We start from the raw sequence: 17,782 nt of genomic DNA, 5'->3' as shown, positions 1-17,782 counted from the left end.
ATTTTGGTGCTTGCCAAAAATGGAGATACTACGTTTATATACATTTTTTACGGACATTCAGCGGTTGCTTTTAAAGGAGGTAGCTATATAAAAAAATGGTGGTCTGTCACACACACACACACACACACACACACACACACACACACACACACACACACACACACACATATATATATATATATATATATATATATATATATATATATATACATATATAATGTAAATATAATTATAATAATCAAGAAAAATAGTCTGTCATATATCAAAAAAATTACAATATATATATATATAATATATATATATATATATATATATATATATATATATATATATATATATATAATATACATATATGTGTGTGTGTGTTTGTTCACTTCTCCTCTCAATTATGAAGGTTTATGGTCTAACAAAAACTTCACATCACTAAGATGAACGAGTCACAAGCAGGCAGCTGAACATAATTCAAAACCAACGAGACAACAATTAGTCCAAAATAATGCCAATGCAAGAGCAAAGAATATACGTACGTTAGGTATATATCGATCATCTTGCAGGAAACACCTGATATCAATAAACAATTGGATAATTTTGCCAGTACTCTAAAAGTACATGTACATACATACACAACTTGGGATCAACTTGAATCCCCAAGCCGTGGCAGCACTCAAATAACCAAAAAACAAATAACTTAAATTCAACAGCTCCAACATTATCACTGTTGCTGACTCCCGCTATTCTCTAGAAAACCACTGTGGACCTAAGAGTACCTCCGCTTTCCCAAATAAGCGTTTCCAACACAACCAACTTATAACAGAAACTTCACAAAGTTTGATCTAACACACCAAAGTTCCTACAGAACGCTCATTATTGTCCATTCTATCTCTTTACCACACGAATGTTTCCACTTCATTCTCAGCACCAACAGTAGCACCTCAAAACAACAAGATTTGGATTATCCACATAACACACTGGTTCAGACGACGATACATCTGCAGTGACAACGTACATGATCCCAATCCTTACCACTGCCTGCCCTCAGTTAACATTACATAATACACCAAAGACAATCATTATGATAAATGTACTACCATCATTACAGCTAAATCAAAAGCAAACCAATGACTAATGTTTTGTTTCCTAATATTATAAGTTATGACTTGGACCATCGTCGGATGATCTCTTTTTGTCACTTTTTCATAAGTTGTATTTTAATAGAGATCTTTCATATTCACAACTGATCCCTGATCCCTCTTTCCTGCCGAGAGCAACCAGATTAGCTGAACTGCAGCACCAATATGCAGTCAATGTGCCTCGCTGTCGAACTTCTCATTTCCAGAGGTCCTTTGTTCCTCACACTGTTGGATTGTGGAACAGTCTCCCTGAGGATGTCGTGCAATTGGAACTTTATAAGTTCAAGCGAAGATGCAATGCATTACTACCCTAATGCTATTCTCTTTGCATTTTAATACATTTTTATCTGTTTATTAACTTATTTTTTTCTCTTTAATAAGTGAGCTCTCTCCTTTCTGTACTCGTATTTCCCTTTACCTTCTTTTACTTCATAATTAGCACCACATTCTTTGGAAGCTTGAATTTCAAGTCAATGGCCCCTGTGGGTTTGTTCCATATGAATAGGGTTCACCTTCTGAATAATAATAATAATAATAATAATAATAATAATAATAATAATAATAATAATAATAATAATAATAATAATAATAATATACGAAGGGAATAGACCCTCTCTTAAACAGGTCTTATTAAAAAGGATGGCTGCATTATGCGAATTCATCTTATACAGTATCTTTTCTATTTTCTTTATAATTCGCTTTTCGAGCTCAGCGGTGTTGGTCAGCAACTGGCCAATATTCATATTGGAAAAAGGTTAGTGTGTGGAATATGGGAAGTCTTTTATTGAAATATTCAATCAAAATCCGTGGAATCCTTCGTCATTTGGATTCAGGTTCTACTTCTAATAGTAATAATAATCTCACACAAAAGGGAGATCTACTTTGGAGCTAAATTTTAGCCATTTCCTTACTTGGTTACACAAGAAAATACTGGATTATCTCTTTGAATTTCTAAAGGACTCCCTCTCCTACTCGTATTCAGAATTTGCTATCATACTTCACTTGCTCTTGATATTGATCCTACTATCTCATTTCTTCCACTGTCTTCTGTCATACTTACCTTACAAAATAACCTCAGCATTACTGCAAAAATCGACAGAATCCAAAATCAGGCTCCGTAGGCGAACTTGATCAGACGACAGAATGTAATCATTTTTTAACAAATTGTACAAACAAAATACGTATTTACACAAACAAGTGTATGCTAATTAATTGCACGATCAACACGAAATGATGTCGCAGCAGACTTTTTTTTTTTTATTTTGTCAGTATCATTTTTGGTGGGAAGAATGCATGAAATCACCTCACAGACGCAGATATGTACCAAACTCTAAGACTAGCAATTGCCGCACGATCGCTGAACTGCATTCAATACCGCCTAAGCCTCAAAGAAATGGACACAAAGAGGTAACGTTCATGCGGTGGACAATGCTTTCATGGAAATCAAAACTGAAACCAACTACAAACACCATGTGGGAAACTGCTACGGCTACATAACAAAATTATTTGCAATAAATATGAAATGTAAATTGGCCTAAATGAGCTGAGGAACTATAAATGTCGATCAGGAAAGAAAAAATACGATACAGTTATACATCTTGTAGCCTAACCAAATTTCAAAATAAAGGCAGTTGTACTCGCACAAGATGATAAAGATATCTAATTATAACCAATAATAACTAATTTTATCACCTATAAAGCCCCGTATAAACAGAAAGGTAAAAGGTACACATGAAAAAGTATGGAAACAGCGGGAAATACTATTAAAAGTTAAAGAAAATGATAATCCAATGACGGAAAGAAACTCATTTTGTCAACAAATGTCACATCATGTGCTCTTCAGCTATTTACATACAGCTACAGTGCCTTTAACCTTATTACTGGAATGAGATCCATAAGACTTGACGAGGATAGTCTTCCATTCATTCTCATGAATCCCACATATGTATGACATGCCGGATAGGCATTTTTCTACAATGAACTCACTGCGTATTAACACAACCTGTTGTAGCTTAAAGGACTATGAAAGAATTTCTTCAAGTGACAAGAGCAAATATATCTATATCCACTTATTTACGGTTATGTACTAGATCACTACCTGTTTGCATATGTATCAACATCTGATATATTAACCAAACCAGTCACAAATAATGAACGTTCAGGAGGTATGAAAAAGATCAATTAAGTCGAGAAAATATCTAAAAATAACAATGAATATACATGGAATTAAACATTACAAAAAATACATAATTCCCTTCATACGTGACATGAGATCATAAGGAATCACAACGACGGAACGAAACGAAACATAACAACCACAGTGTTCTGGAGTACAACAAAATACAAGAAACTTAAAGGGTTCTTTAAGCCTAATAATACACACAAAAAAGGTACCGATACCAAAAGCGGAACGACCAACCCATCAATGGAAAAAAGTTTAAAAGGAAAGAGGGAGGGTTGAGGTGATAGGCCTAAGCCTAAACTTCCAAAATGAAATGTAATAAATTTCACTGACAACTTAGGCGATTTCCAATGGAAACCCATTTCTACACGGACAAGTTAAACACATCGATTCCCACAATATAGTTTCTCATGCTTCAAAATCTAGGCCGAACTGAACATAGAGGAACACATGCAAACAAAAAGAGAAGGTGAGAAAATCGGAACAGTAAATCACTATCACTATACACCAATTCAGATTTGCCAACACAACAGGTACCTAAATACAATATTGCATAAAGGCATGACGCTCTAAAATACCCACTGCAGCCTCTCAAACTCAAGGGCATCAATATGACCAATATCCATGACACTGCCAGGAAGACTTCACATTCCGACGAGAGCAAACAAAAGCCTTCTTGCAGTGGTTTTGTGACACCATGGAGCCCCAACAAGATGAGTGGGTGTTCTTCAAGGCACCTTGCAGGTACCGTACTCAATCCAAGATCTCAGGCACTAAGGATGAACAAAGAAAATTCTCTATTATTTGTTTGAACTCTAAAATGCTTTTCTTCAGTGCTATATCCATTATCAGTTAAGTTTAAATACACATTAACAAATGAAAACATACAAAAACTTTCTGATACGAAGAGTCCCAACACAAGAAACTGATGAGGGAGTAAAATGGAAAATGATATATAAATCAAGGCTAATATCAAACCAAATAATTAAATAACTACCACAAAAAAGCTGAAGGACAGAGGTATCACAAGTAGCTTGCTACGTTATTAAACATTTTACAACTGTATAATGCAAAAATATATAGTTTTCAATTCCACGGGATACCAAGGCTACAAATGCAGAAATACTGTGATGAACTGAACTAATCTTGTCTGGGAAACACTAAGAGCTCTGAGAATATAATATACGGTTACATCTACCGAAAATCACTACGCATTGCCATATGATCACCGTCATCTATGATTTACGGAGAAATGGCGTTATTTTTTTAAGCATGAAAGCAGTGATCATTTTCTATGTTGTGACCTTACAGTGAAGGTCATTGTTTTAAACAATGGTAGGGTTATTTGTCAACAATTAGTGTGCTTCAAAAATGGATTTATTTTGCCTAATGCTCGAAAGTGTTTGATGCATGTATAAATGTCACTGGAAAGCAAAGATAAATTTCAGAGGTTTAAGTAGACACCTCATGTGTACAATACAAAACTTTTACGAATAACCTGAGGCTGTGACAAATTTCCCAGAAGGGTAGGCTAAATTGAAATCTCTCATGTATGCGAGAGGCAGTTTCAGCGAATAACATACTCTTTTTTTTTTTTTTTTTTTTTTTTTTTTTTTGCAACAAAGACCTTATCAAAACATTTATTTTAATTTGATATATACATGATCAAACGACAGTTATCCCCACAAAGGCGTTGACAGTTTGTACAATTCAGCTCGTGCTGAGAAATAATACATGTTTTATAGCTTCCCTGTGGCATCGCCTCTTTGTTGTTTCAATTTTCCTTACAGCGAACATGACATCAAGTAATATTTTCGAAATAATTCTGCTTACTATTAGGCGTTTGCTGAAAGCCAGTCTCTCATAAATTTCCCTTTCAGAGGAAACAATTCCTCATGTTTTGCTGGCGCCAAGAGTCGGGATTTCTTACTCTTTCGCTAACGATTAGATTTAGTTGTCATATTTTAATTAAACAAACTTTTCCATGGTGCACAAAATGTTGTAACATCAAACGATTCTAAATAAAATTCAGGAAAAATACCGTACCGGTACATGAAGACCTAAACTTACCTGACTACGAAAAACGAAACAATACGTACTATAATTTTATATGCAGTAACTTCCTTAACAAAACCTGCGCCCACATTCAATTTGTGTTAAACCTAATTTCCGGTAGAATAAAGAAGTTTAATAAGTCACTCCGGTTCTCTGTTAACCAGAGAGCTACAAACCCATGCATAAGAACCGAGCAACAACCACCAACGAGGGTCAACAACACCAACTCCTACGACAATGAGGATTTCTGGGATAACCTAATGAACTCTCGATGTGAAACGCGACCCAACTACCAATTAAGGACTGGAGAGCTTTAAAACCCACTACTTTTCGTCGCATGATGGGACCGACGATGAAATTCAATAAACGAAAGTAGATTTTTAATTCTGTAAGACAAATGTGAACTGAATTAGTATCGACGCAAGTTTTTTATTATTATTTCGTTTTAGGACACTAGGCCTTTATTAATAACAACAACAATCCTGGAGACAAAAGACTTACTGTGCAGTTCTTTGAAATGCACTTATTATACCGATACAGAATTTAGAAAAAGAAAACTGCATAAGAAAGGTCTTTCTGTCTCCTGCATTTGTCAGGCCGTAAAGGTTCTTTGCGGCCCTCTTTTATACACTGAGTTTCTTGTTCAGTGTTTTCTGGATGCCTTATCATTATCCTTTCATGTTGAGGCAAACAAAAACTTAACTGTACAAATGAGTAATGATTATTCCATTGGTAACAGTGGATAAAATATTTTCGCGTACATCACACAGTTCAAAAGGTCCGTGACACTACAGGTACATGCACGATATAACCAAATATTTCGAGTAACAAACGTCTGTAATATCAGGATTGCAAAGTTTCTTAACCGAAATTTATGATTTTGTCGCGTAAAGATTGTTTTTATGGTACTTTTTAACTTTACATATGTACTGTAGATATATTATATATTATTATATATATTATATATATAAGATATATGTACAGTATATGTATATATATATATATATATATATATATATATATATATATATATATATATATATATATATATATATATATATATATATATATATATATATATATATATATATATATATATATATACATACATACATACATACATACATAGGCTACATATATATCCAGTTATAAATAGGCACGAATATTAAATAAATGTAAAAGTGCTACGGTACGCGTTTTGCCGTACATTACAGCTTCTCTTCAGCCTATTAACACTGATATCTATAGCACTCTAAAGAAGTAGAACTTTTTGAACACTGATGCCAAGTATCTTAAAATACAACTGCACAATGAATCCTAAGGAAAAATGTTTTTGACACAATCACCATCTGCCGATACAATAAAATCGACCTTGGCCTTCTTTTAAGGTCATGTGCGTTAATCTAAGAAAAACTAATTCTTTTTAAAGAAAAACTACAAAATCAGGTCACTAAAAAGACATATTTATCTTTAGAGATCATAGTGTTTTGGCTCCAACCCTCCGAGGTTTGTGGGATTAACTAGTCAAGGTCCTATCCACTGTATTGTTTTTATAATTGTTATTTTTTAGAGCATGAACCCTATTCATATGAAAGAAGCCCAGAAGGGCCACTAGCATGAAATTCAGGCTTCCAAAGAATATGGTGTTCATTCGAAAGAAGTAACAGGTGATAGGAAATACAAAAAGAAGAGATCAGTTAGTCTATTAGAAAAAGAGGTAAATCAACAAACTTAATAAATATATACCGTAGGCACATTGTAAGTAAATTATTAAAATACAAGAATTTGTTTTAGGGTAGAAATGCATTGCGTCTTCGCTTCAAAATTTTGAGGTTCCAATTGCATAACATCCTCAAGGCGTGTGCTCCACAGTCCAACGGTGTGAGAGATAATGGACCTTTGGAACTGAGAAGTTCGACAGCGAGGCACATTAATTGCATATAGGTCTGATGTTCAGCATGTCTGGTTGCTCTCGACAGGAAAAGAGGGTCAGGGATCAATTGTGAGTGTGAAAGATCTCCGTTAAAACATATCTCTGAAAAATTGACATAAAAGAGACCATCTGTCGATGATCCAAGTCATAACTGCTAAGGCAGACTTGGATATTACAGTATTAGTTTCAGTTATCGAAAACAACGATACTACATCTGACTTTACAATGAATACGTACCACATCAAATTAAAATGAGAGAGAGAGAGAGAGAGAGAGAGAGAGAGAGAGAGAGAGAGAGAGAGAGAGAGAGAGTGTGTGGAAGCGCTATAGGGACATATTTTTCAAAACAGACACGGACAAAATATATGTGACGCTGACACTCTGAGCCCTTTGTTGGCCGAGTTGTTTGAGCTTCAGACCGTCATTCGATGGGCCGGAGTTCGATTCCGCCGCCGGCTGATGAAACAGAATTTATTTCTGGTGATAGGACAAAAATAGCCACGTGTCTAATCCTTCGGGCCAGCCCTGACTGTTAATCAGCTCAGTGGTCTGGTAAAACTAAGTTACCTGAAAGTTCCATTTTCTCAAAATAGAGGGGAGAAAATGGGAGCCAACTCTTCACGGATTCCACCAGCTATTTTCGGATGATCCCGCTTCTTCCACGGCTGGACATGGAGCCCCTCTAATAACATTTAATCTACTACAGCCGAAGATGGCAGATCAATTTCCTCCGTGAAAAGTCGCTTTCGAAAATAAAGGACGCTCTCTTCCCCGGGGTCGGCCGGTTTGGGGGGGAGGGGGGGGTGTCGGCGGCAGGTCTGGCGTTCTATTTACATCAACCGAAAGACGATATTTGAAATGGATGTTATGTGAAGAGAATAAATTCGAGGAAAAGGCCGATTACAGATAAAAACGGCTCCAGGGAAAAAAACGGATGAGGAAAAAGGAAGGATAACACTTAGTATCCCTTCAAATTCTTAGCTCCCTCAACCAAAAGATGCCATTCACAATGGATGGATGTAATGTAGAGAATAAAACTAAAAAGTCTGAGAAATGATGAATGACTCAAGAGGCTAGTTATACAGATATAGAGACATGCACAGTACAATTAATCCACATGAAAGAAAGTGTGAAAAGAAACGATCAAGTTTCATTTAGCCCGACTGTTTCGTCCTCCACCGGATCTTGACGAGGTGGATACTTAAAAGAATTCAACAAACGTTTGTAGAATTCTTTCAGCTAACACAATCTTTCGTTTGTACTTTGGAAACCCCTTCCTTATAAAATGCCCTCGTCAAGGTACGGTGGAGGAAGAAACAGCTTGCTAAACTAACCTTATCGTTCCTTTTGACACTTTCCTTGATGTGGATTAATTGTACTTAATTGTTTCTTCTTGTTTATGAAGATCAGTTTATCTATATAGCACACGAACAAACGAGTCAAATAAAAACAACATACTACAATACATCCACAAAAAAGTAAAAGAAAAAAGGGAAGGCTGTACAACATATTAGCACATATGCTAAATTCTTATGATTTCTATTCAAAATGTTTGAACTTTCTTGTCAACCCTTCTCTCTCTCTCTCTCTCTCTCTCTCTCTCTCTCTCTCTCTCTCTCTCTCTCTCTCTCCAAGGTACTAAAAAAGCGACCTCTCAATAATTAAGTATAAAAGATTTTTAGCAACGAAGCGTATGCTAAAAACGACTCAAAGTAATTATAATTAACGCTACGCAGACCACTGAAAGAGATGGATACTATTCCTCACATTTAGAGATACTTAAATGTAAACTTCCTGGTCCGTTCACAAAATGTTTAGACTTACTTTTCTCAGTATATCTGAGTAGCGAACTTCGTTAAATTTAGCTACAAACCCAGTGTCTAAGTTAAGTTCTATACCTGTAGTCACTTGAAATACCTCAGATTCATTTACATTACACGGTTAAATTATATTTATTTATGTAAACGTGTTGACAGCACAAACTTCACCTAAGGCCCCTTGCAAATGGCAAAAAAGCCGTAGTGCCGTGATAAAAGAGATATAACATTCTCAATGACACAGTCCTGCGAATGACAAAGGCAATCTAATTGCTCCTTGATAAATTAAATCCAAAAAGGTGATATTATCAGACCCCGACCAATCGAAAACGATCCCAGCATATACTTGTACGCCTTAAATATAATATAATGTATACTGTATATATATATATATATATATATATATATATATATATATATATATATATATATATATATCTGTTAAAGTTACGTCGCAAGTAAAGCAACAGAAATGCAGTATGAATATCTGTCCTTTAAATTTCAACGGCTTTATCTATTAAAAAGAAAAAGATTCTACCTCTTCCCTTGGGGTTAGTATGCTTGAAAAAAAAAATTTTTCTGCTATGACTTGAAAGAAATTGTTCTCTATAGCCTAGTTGCTTTGCACGCTACATCAGAAAAGGAGAATACGGTTCACAATAAAAAAGCGTAAAGAACTGAATAAAAGGAGTACAACACAGGAACTTTATGAGCACAGGAAAAAAGTGACAAGACAAGTTTTGCCATCTTTCCAAATCACACCTCTTTAACGATGTCGCAAGCATCGTCATAATCTCGACAACGAGATCATTTCAGACCACAGAACCTTTCATTTCTAACAATCCCGGGAAACACGACGGCCAACCCCTACTTAAGCCGATAACGAAACACATTAAGAGCTAAAACCATGGCGTGAAAACTAAACATTGACGAGAGCAAATTGTTATCAATTTCCCTACCAATCCCCCACCAACCCCTCATTACGTTGTTCTTTTGTTTCGGCATGTCTCACACAGCTAACCCCTGCTGAACTCCGACGATGTCAGTCTTGAGACACCGCTGTCGATCATCACGGTAAAACCTCTGACCTGCCGTTCGGAATCTAATATGATGTGAACTCTTCTTTCGTTTCGTATCTTTCTGGTTCCGTTTCCACTTTTTTCTCGATTATTTCCCCCTGTTCATCCCTAAGAAGCTCAGATGCACGGGCTTATTTAAGACAAAATCGAAAATGAGTGGGAGAACAATAAAAGTCACGGAAGTCATGTCGAAGGGTGCAATCTCAGTCACTATTAAAAATGTACACAGATGTACATGAAACAGGCCTATCCAGATATATGTTCCGCAGCATGCTTTCACGTAATGCAGAGTCCAAGCGTAAAATGAAGTAATGAAAGCATAGAGAAGCAAAGCATAATACTGGAAAGGAAATAAATTAATAAATACACATCAAGAAAGATAAATATTCACAAATTACGTAAACATCAGTAAATATATATGTAAGAAATACTGAGCAAATTGTACAAAGCTGCTCCAAGTAGTATTACAACTTTTATAACAACAACATCTACACCCATTACATTCCCAAGAAGACACTTCGATCAAATTATTCTACAGTAGAGTAAAAGAGACAAAACACTTCTCGAAATGGGCAGTGCGATATGGATAGTCAACAGAATGCTGATGTTGATTCTCTGCAGAACAAGGAAAACAAACTAATTTTATGCACACTTCCATTCAGCGTGGCAGAGGAAGCTTCTGGTAAAACAGGGCGTACGGACTGTCTCAATAAGGGTGTCCAGTGTTAGGAAGCAGGAACCCACTGGCTCGAGAGAAAGATCCAGGAAGATTGTTCAGATTTTTAATCTTACCTGATCTTCAACGAATAGTATTTCTAATACAAAAAACTAAATGTATTTGGAACTCAAGAAACTTTACCATTCTAGTGATAACTGAATGTACTCTCTCTCTATACATATATATTTGTGTGTGCATGTATGTATATACATACATACATACACACACATACACACACACACACACACACATATACACACATATATATACATATATATATATATATATATATATATATATATATATATATATATATATATATATATATATACATATATATATATATATATACAATGTTTATAAATACATATTTGCCTATATATATATCTACAATGTTTATAAAACAAGCAACATACTCTACAGGTTAAGAGCTCCACTTTTAGACTTGCTATCGTACAGTCCTTTCCCAAAGAAGTAATCTCAAGATAGAGTACAATGAGCATATCTTTCGAATCACTTTCATGTGTAACAAAACATCGAGTACCAATAGGCTAACACATTTGACTGGCGTTACGATTCCTTTCTGATGAAGAGGCGAAATGTCATTATTACTATTGTTCTGCATTGATGAACACTATTTTGAAAACTTAATACAATTAGAGAAAAAGTTATTAGAAGTAATACAAATAGTACCATATAAAGAATACCAAACAATTTGAAACGTAGAGAGAGAGAGAGAGAGAGAGAGAGAGAGAGAGAGAGAGAGAGAGAGAGAGAGAGAGAGAGAGAGAGAGCATGAAATCCGCACTCTGTCATTAACCCTTTGAATTCTCGCCTAATAACACACTGTTCCTCTCGCTGCTGATAATGTATTAAAGACGCGAAACAAATTGGGATTGAATGTGAGCCCATGACCGCCCTGTCTACGCCACTGTTATGTAGACTCCTTGAACGACTCAATTAGACATGGTTTCTGGAGATGACATCGTTAATCTTAACATTAGGCCTTGTGCTATCTTATGCCTATTGCCATCAGCAATTCAGCATTGTTCACAGCAGTCTTCCTCCTGGAAATTTAACTTCAATTATGTGTTATGATCTAACAGACACACAAACGCCAAAAACTATTAACCTGATGGCATACTACATCAGTATGCTTAATGAACCTTTTTAGAAGGAGATTTACGTAACTGTGTTACACCGAAATCAGATGAGAATAGTGAATTAGCTTTTATTTCCTACAACAATGTGGAAAGGTAAACATTTCCATTTTCAAAAAATCTTTCGTTACTTATCTGCAAAATTTAAGGTGCCTGACACCAAACAGTATAAGGACAAAGTATTGATTAAATTTTCTTATCAGAAAAAAACTTTCATATTTTACCCGACATCTGAAGATTCCACAACACTAAATATTTTACATACATTAGCTGGTGGAATGACAGGCAGCCGCATCCTGGTGCTCCATTTATTTTTTTCAGTAACAATGGCATATATTTTTAACACGGTACCAAAAAGTTACTGGCCTTTCTAGCAAGCTCCTGCACGGTATAATGTCCAATTGTATAAAAGGAAGGGACAGCAAAGGAAAGGCAAGAGTAAAATATAAAACAACATTATGAACAAACTGCAAGTAAAAGAACTGACCTCAGTAAACTTGGGATATGAGCACTGCAGCCTCTGAAAATAAATAATTAGCATCGACATCCGTAACACCACCAGGAAAACTGTTACACATAAAGAGAACAAATCTCCACTAGTACTGGGCAGCGCAAAATTGGATCCTCAATAAAAAAAAAAAAATGCGTACCAACGGTCTGCATGACAATAGTTAGCACTCGTTCTTACGGTCGTGAACTCAAGACAATAGTGAAGTTCCCTTTTGTGGAAGATGCCAAAATAGGAAATCTTTCATAATGGTCAACCCCAAATTGCCTTTACGGATGCCTTTCTAAAAATAGGTATCTTTCCCGGTTACAGTGAATATATCAATTTAGATGCTAGAGAAAAGTAAGGACGAGCCACCTAATACAAAAGTCAATTTTTCAACGGTACTTGAAGTACTTACTATATTCCTATTAAAAGGTGAATTTTTAACTGGATAATAAATTAAAGTGCCATTGACAAAGACATCAGAGGAAAGGAATTATCTACAACCACGTAAAATCATCTGCATAACCCGGTACCCTGTTATCAAATCCAACTATCAGGTCATTCACGGGATATATACAAGTTCCAAATACAACACTGGAACCAGACAGATAATCTAAGATGACTGACAGCATAACAAATCTTTTCTTACACAAAAGATTACATACAACAATAAATAATGATGATCGTTACAGCCAAGAATTCCACACAGAGAGCTCGCAGTAAAATAAAAGACAAGGGAGGGTATTATCAATCATTAAGTATATGGTAACGAAGAAAGAAAGGAATTATTTTAACTTTTTTTTTTTTTCAGAGGTATGTCTATTCTTGAGACATTTTGGAAAATTATTGATAAAACTTTCGCTCGGTTAGCATCAAGAAATTTTTCAAATGTCTAAACAACGCATAACTTCTTTGACAGAAAACTTTAAGCAAGCAACTCTAAGTTTTCTAGTTTTCCATATCCACCACAAAGCTTTGCCAATACAACTCACGTCAACAAGGCAAGGTAAAATAGTACACACGTTTATGTTTGGAAGGCTGGCATCAACAACTTAACGAGTAAAAGAAGAATGAAGAGTTTATGCAGAAAACTCTAGTTCATTATACCCAGGAAAATATATGCATTTGTAAATCCTGATAAGTATGGAGTGTTGGCTACTTCAAACACGGCCTATTTTAGAGTCGAGGCACCAATGCTTACAAATGGGCTCTTGTCGCTCAGATATCTTGCAAGCTCACTTCTTTTCCACAAAACCCATTATAGCTTGCTACCAAATCAACAACCACGTGTACAATTCATGTGAACTGTTCAGAGCACACGCTGGAAAAAACCAATAACGTGCCCGTCTATCCTGTATTTATGAAAAATGGAACATGGCACTGAAATTTATATGGTAGAAATGGACAGGGGTAATTTTATTTGCAATGAACTCAGTGCTAATTTGGTCCGCTGAGATCTCATCACGAGATATGAAACAATAGATCAAGGCGACGGAATTGCTTGTGGCTTGAAAACAATCACGTCAATTATGACTGAAATTAGATGAGATGATCGGCTCCCCACCAGCGTCGAGGCCATCCCCATTGTGGACTTGGCTACTACTAACCATAATAATGGCTGAAAAGAGTTTCCAGATCGACTTAGAATTAACCACAAATACTTAGGAGAATGGTACACACTAAATGGCTCAAAGGAAGCAAGTATCAAAACAAGAAATCAAAAGGTTGAGTACCTAATAAGAGAAATTAGGTAATATGGGACGTTAAGGAAGTAGGAAAGATGGCCCTAGAAGTAAGGAAAAAGATCTGTGAAACAGTAGTGGTACCAACATTATTTGCCACCATAGAGACATGGAGTAACAACGGAAAACGAGCTGAATGCACTACAGAAAATGCAATACAGGATCCTCCGAGGAATGTACGAACAACCAAGGGCACACCGTATTGGGGAATTATAGCGGAGTCCGGCATATGGCCAGTAGCCTACAGAATTGAATATAAAAATAATAATGCTTTTCCACAAATTATAAACTCGGAGGAGAAAAGATTAATTACAGAAACAATAGAAGATCAATTAAGAGCCCCCTATGGACTGTGCTGGACAAAAAGCTTAGTAACCATTTGTACTAAATATAAGATAGAGATTAATAGAACGAGAGAATATGCCATAAAATGCATTGGAAACGGAAATAAAGATAAGAATTAAGCAAGATAACGAAGAGACCTTGAAAGAAAAGAAGAAAGAAATGAAGAAGCTGGGGTCATAGAAAACTTCGGGGAAAATAAGTACATAAGAGAACTGGAAACAAAGGACCCGTGTATGATAATGAAAGCCAGGCTGAATATGTTGAACTTGAAGGCTAACTTTCGGGGTAAATATAAGGACGAGATCTGTGATATCTGCAGAGGAGGAGGAGGACAGCACTGAACATTTATTCCGGTGTAAAATCATAAGAAAAAGAAAAAGATCATGACATTACTTTAGAGACCCTGAAATCCCCTAACAGAATACTTGGGGAATATATAAAGTTAAACCTGAAAATTAAGAATGTTGAAGCGACGGATGGCAAGCTAATAGCATGGCTGCCTCAGTCATAAAGAAAAAGGAATGAAAGGGGGAGGGTTAAAAGTAAAGTGGAAATATTTTGTAGTATCTAGTTTAGAAACATCTTTAATTTTTCGGGGGTACTGTTGCTGAAAGTACTATAAAGTAAACTAAAGACGATTAAAACTGTAAACAACATGGGAATAAAGTTTTACACCTCATGAGAATAATGTAGTGTGCCCGCAACTGTGTTTGTAGAGTGCGCGGTATTTAGTGAGCGCTTAGGAACCAGGAACCAGGAAATCTTGTAACAATGTTCCTGAAGCTGCTGGAGGCGTTGCGTCTTACCTCACCAATTAAGATAATCTAGGAACCTGTCTAACTTATGTTTAAATGTATGTACGGGTTGATTCCTAATAACCGAGATACAGTATGGTGGACAAGCCTATAGAGGCGCTGAGTGTAATTGACGTAAAAGCAGTCTCGGTTCGGTAAAGATACAGAGAAGGTTGAAGTAAAGAGCATTTGACGCTAGCTCAGGATTGTGGTGGAACTGAAAGGGTAAATGCTTCGTTTCAATGAGTGCGTTGGTAGAATTGGAACCAAGCCCTCTTTGATTTTACAGATGTATAAAATTATTTAGCGTTCATGCTTGCGCTGGATGCTGCTTCTTTCAGTCTAGCCAAGTAGGGAAGGTCATGAAAGTTATCAGCCCTTTAAGTAATACTGCGTAGTAAGCCCTCCAGTCTTATCTATTTGGCCGTAGCTGAGTGTGGGGACCACACTGGGGAGCAACAGCCTATGACGACTGGTCTAATCAGTCACCCAGGGAGTGTCCATATCTTTTAGAAACACGGATGAAAACATACCATCTAGCGTAATATTCAAGACCAATCACACAAATTCGATGGTCTCATTAAACTGAATCTTCATAACTTACAGGCCTGAGGGAACCTGCGCGGTAACCAATTAAGTCATTCATCACTCTATAACGTTATGGTAAAGAAAGGGAATAAATGTCCTCGTAAGGCAAGCATGCAAGTTCATTTTGGGTAGCAGTGAACTAAAGATGGCACCGACTACGGAAAGAAGTCATGTAAGGCCCAAGCTACTCTTGTCAAAATAACCAGATCACACTACCACAGACATGTAACTTTGTGCCTTGTTGCGTATGACAATGAAACTTTTGTTTATTTATCTATTTCACCTAACTGAATATTTCATTAAAAACCGCAAGGTATAAATACTCTCTCTCTCTCTCTCTCTTTCTCTCTCTCTCTCTCTGCAGAGTGTGGAGAAGGAGAAATCAGCAGGGAGCTAATAACAAATATAAGCGATCAGTGTCACGTCAAAATGTATACAATCATTTTTTAATTACAAATTGGATAGCCTAGACGTGGTAATCCTAATCCCACCAGGGTATAACCATTCACCTTCAGTTACCTCACCCCTCTTTCTCTCTCTTACGCACATACTTACCTTACTCCTGACGACACCCCGATAGAGGGTCTGGGCGGCTGCAGGTTTCCTCCTCCTGGAGCGGGCTGGAGAAACTTGCAAAGCATCCACGAGCGAAGACATTTTCTTCATTTGAAATAGACCTACTCTGAGGATAGGCTTTCAGCCTCCTTTCAACACACTTTAAACACTCCTAGGCCTACTGGTTTTGACCCAGGGCATTATCCAAAAATAACTGGTTTTATTTCACAAATCATTTCCCCTTTACCACATATAATCTAAAATATATTTAGGACTGACACGACATGAATCACATCATTCTAATCATTGACTCCACGCTCCTCTGCAAATATCCGATTTGGGAAATGACTCGTCAGTGCGAAAACACTTACACTGAGATATACAGGTATATACGGTTTATAACCCTATTACACTGATATTAAAAAGGAACACCTGACAAACACTCCATTCGCAATCAAAAAAAAAAAACCACTTGATATGGCCTATAGGTACCGTACAACGAACGAAAACTTCCACGTGAAGCCTCCCTCCCCCTCTCTCTCTCTCTCTCTCTCTCTCTCTCGCACAACACTCCTTAGAGAAAAGTCCTGAGCGAGAGAAAAACTAAAACATTATCTAAATCCTCGTAAGGCAACAACACCACATCAAAACCACATAAACGGATTATCTGGGAATGTTATTCATGGCATTACCATTCCAATAGCACACAAGTAGTGGTGAGATTATTTTGCGTCAGAGTATCCGCACGAGAGAAACCACGCAGGTGGTGGAACACACGCGTCCCTTTCCACGGTTAAGTGTCAACTGGCGACCAGAACCAACTAGGGTAGCCATCATGTTCCCGCCCGAATATCTCTTCCTTCTCCTACTAGGCTAGACTTCTCTCGGAATCCTCCGCGCGCATACTAAATAACTCGATGGTTTTACGCGTTATTTTAGATTTGTATACCACTACTTTTTTCTTTAGGGATAATATTAATTTCATGTTTTAAGATATACAAAAGTACCACAACAATGAAATCCGCCGCCGGTAACTTGGGCGAAAAATAAAAATATTAGAGAACATGACAAAGAAAATAATCTCAATATAGTAGGAATATATCGCAAGAGAGGTTAGACTTCAAAATGATTATAGATACAGTATACTTTAATATTTGATGGCATTCTCGTCCTAGGCATGAGGCACATTCT

The 17,782-nt window shown here is 36.5% G+C and overlaps 2 protein-coding genes across 7 annotated transcripts in view; one reads left to right on the top strand and one right to left on the bottom strand.

Moving 5' to 3' along the window:
* ATPsynCF6 (ATP synthase, coupling factor 6) overlaps positions 1-17,782 on the top strand; it is a 147,810-nt gene that overhangs the window by 22,008 nt on the left and 108,020 nt on the right. The gene's annotated exons all lie outside the window — the stretch shown is intronic.
* LOC136828668 (FERM domain-containing protein 4A-like) overlaps positions 1-17,782 on the bottom strand; it is a 730,015-nt gene that overhangs the window by 675,845 nt on the left and 36,388 nt on the right. The window contains exon 1 of one of the 6 annotated variants that reach the window (XM_067086738.1): positions 16,592-17,151. The exons of the other annotated variants lie outside the window; for them this stretch is intronic. Coding sequence (XP_066942839.1) covers positions 16,592-16,702 — 111 coding nt within the window. The 5' untranslated portion in view covers positions 16,703-17,151. Of the gene's footprint in view, positions 1-16,591; positions 17,152-17,782 lie in introns of those variants that run through there. 6 annotated transcript variants of the gene reach the window in all.

The sequence above is a fragment of the Macrobrachium rosenbergii genome, chromosome 43 (assembly GCF_040412425.1).
Source record: "Macrobrachium rosenbergii isolate ZJJX-2024 chromosome 43, ASM4041242v1, whole genome shotgun sequence".
Taxonomy (NCBI): domain Eukaryota; kingdom Metazoa; phylum Arthropoda; class Malacostraca; order Decapoda; family Palaemonidae; genus Macrobrachium; species Macrobrachium rosenbergii.
This window is presented reverse-complemented; position numbering and strand designations above follow the sequence as displayed.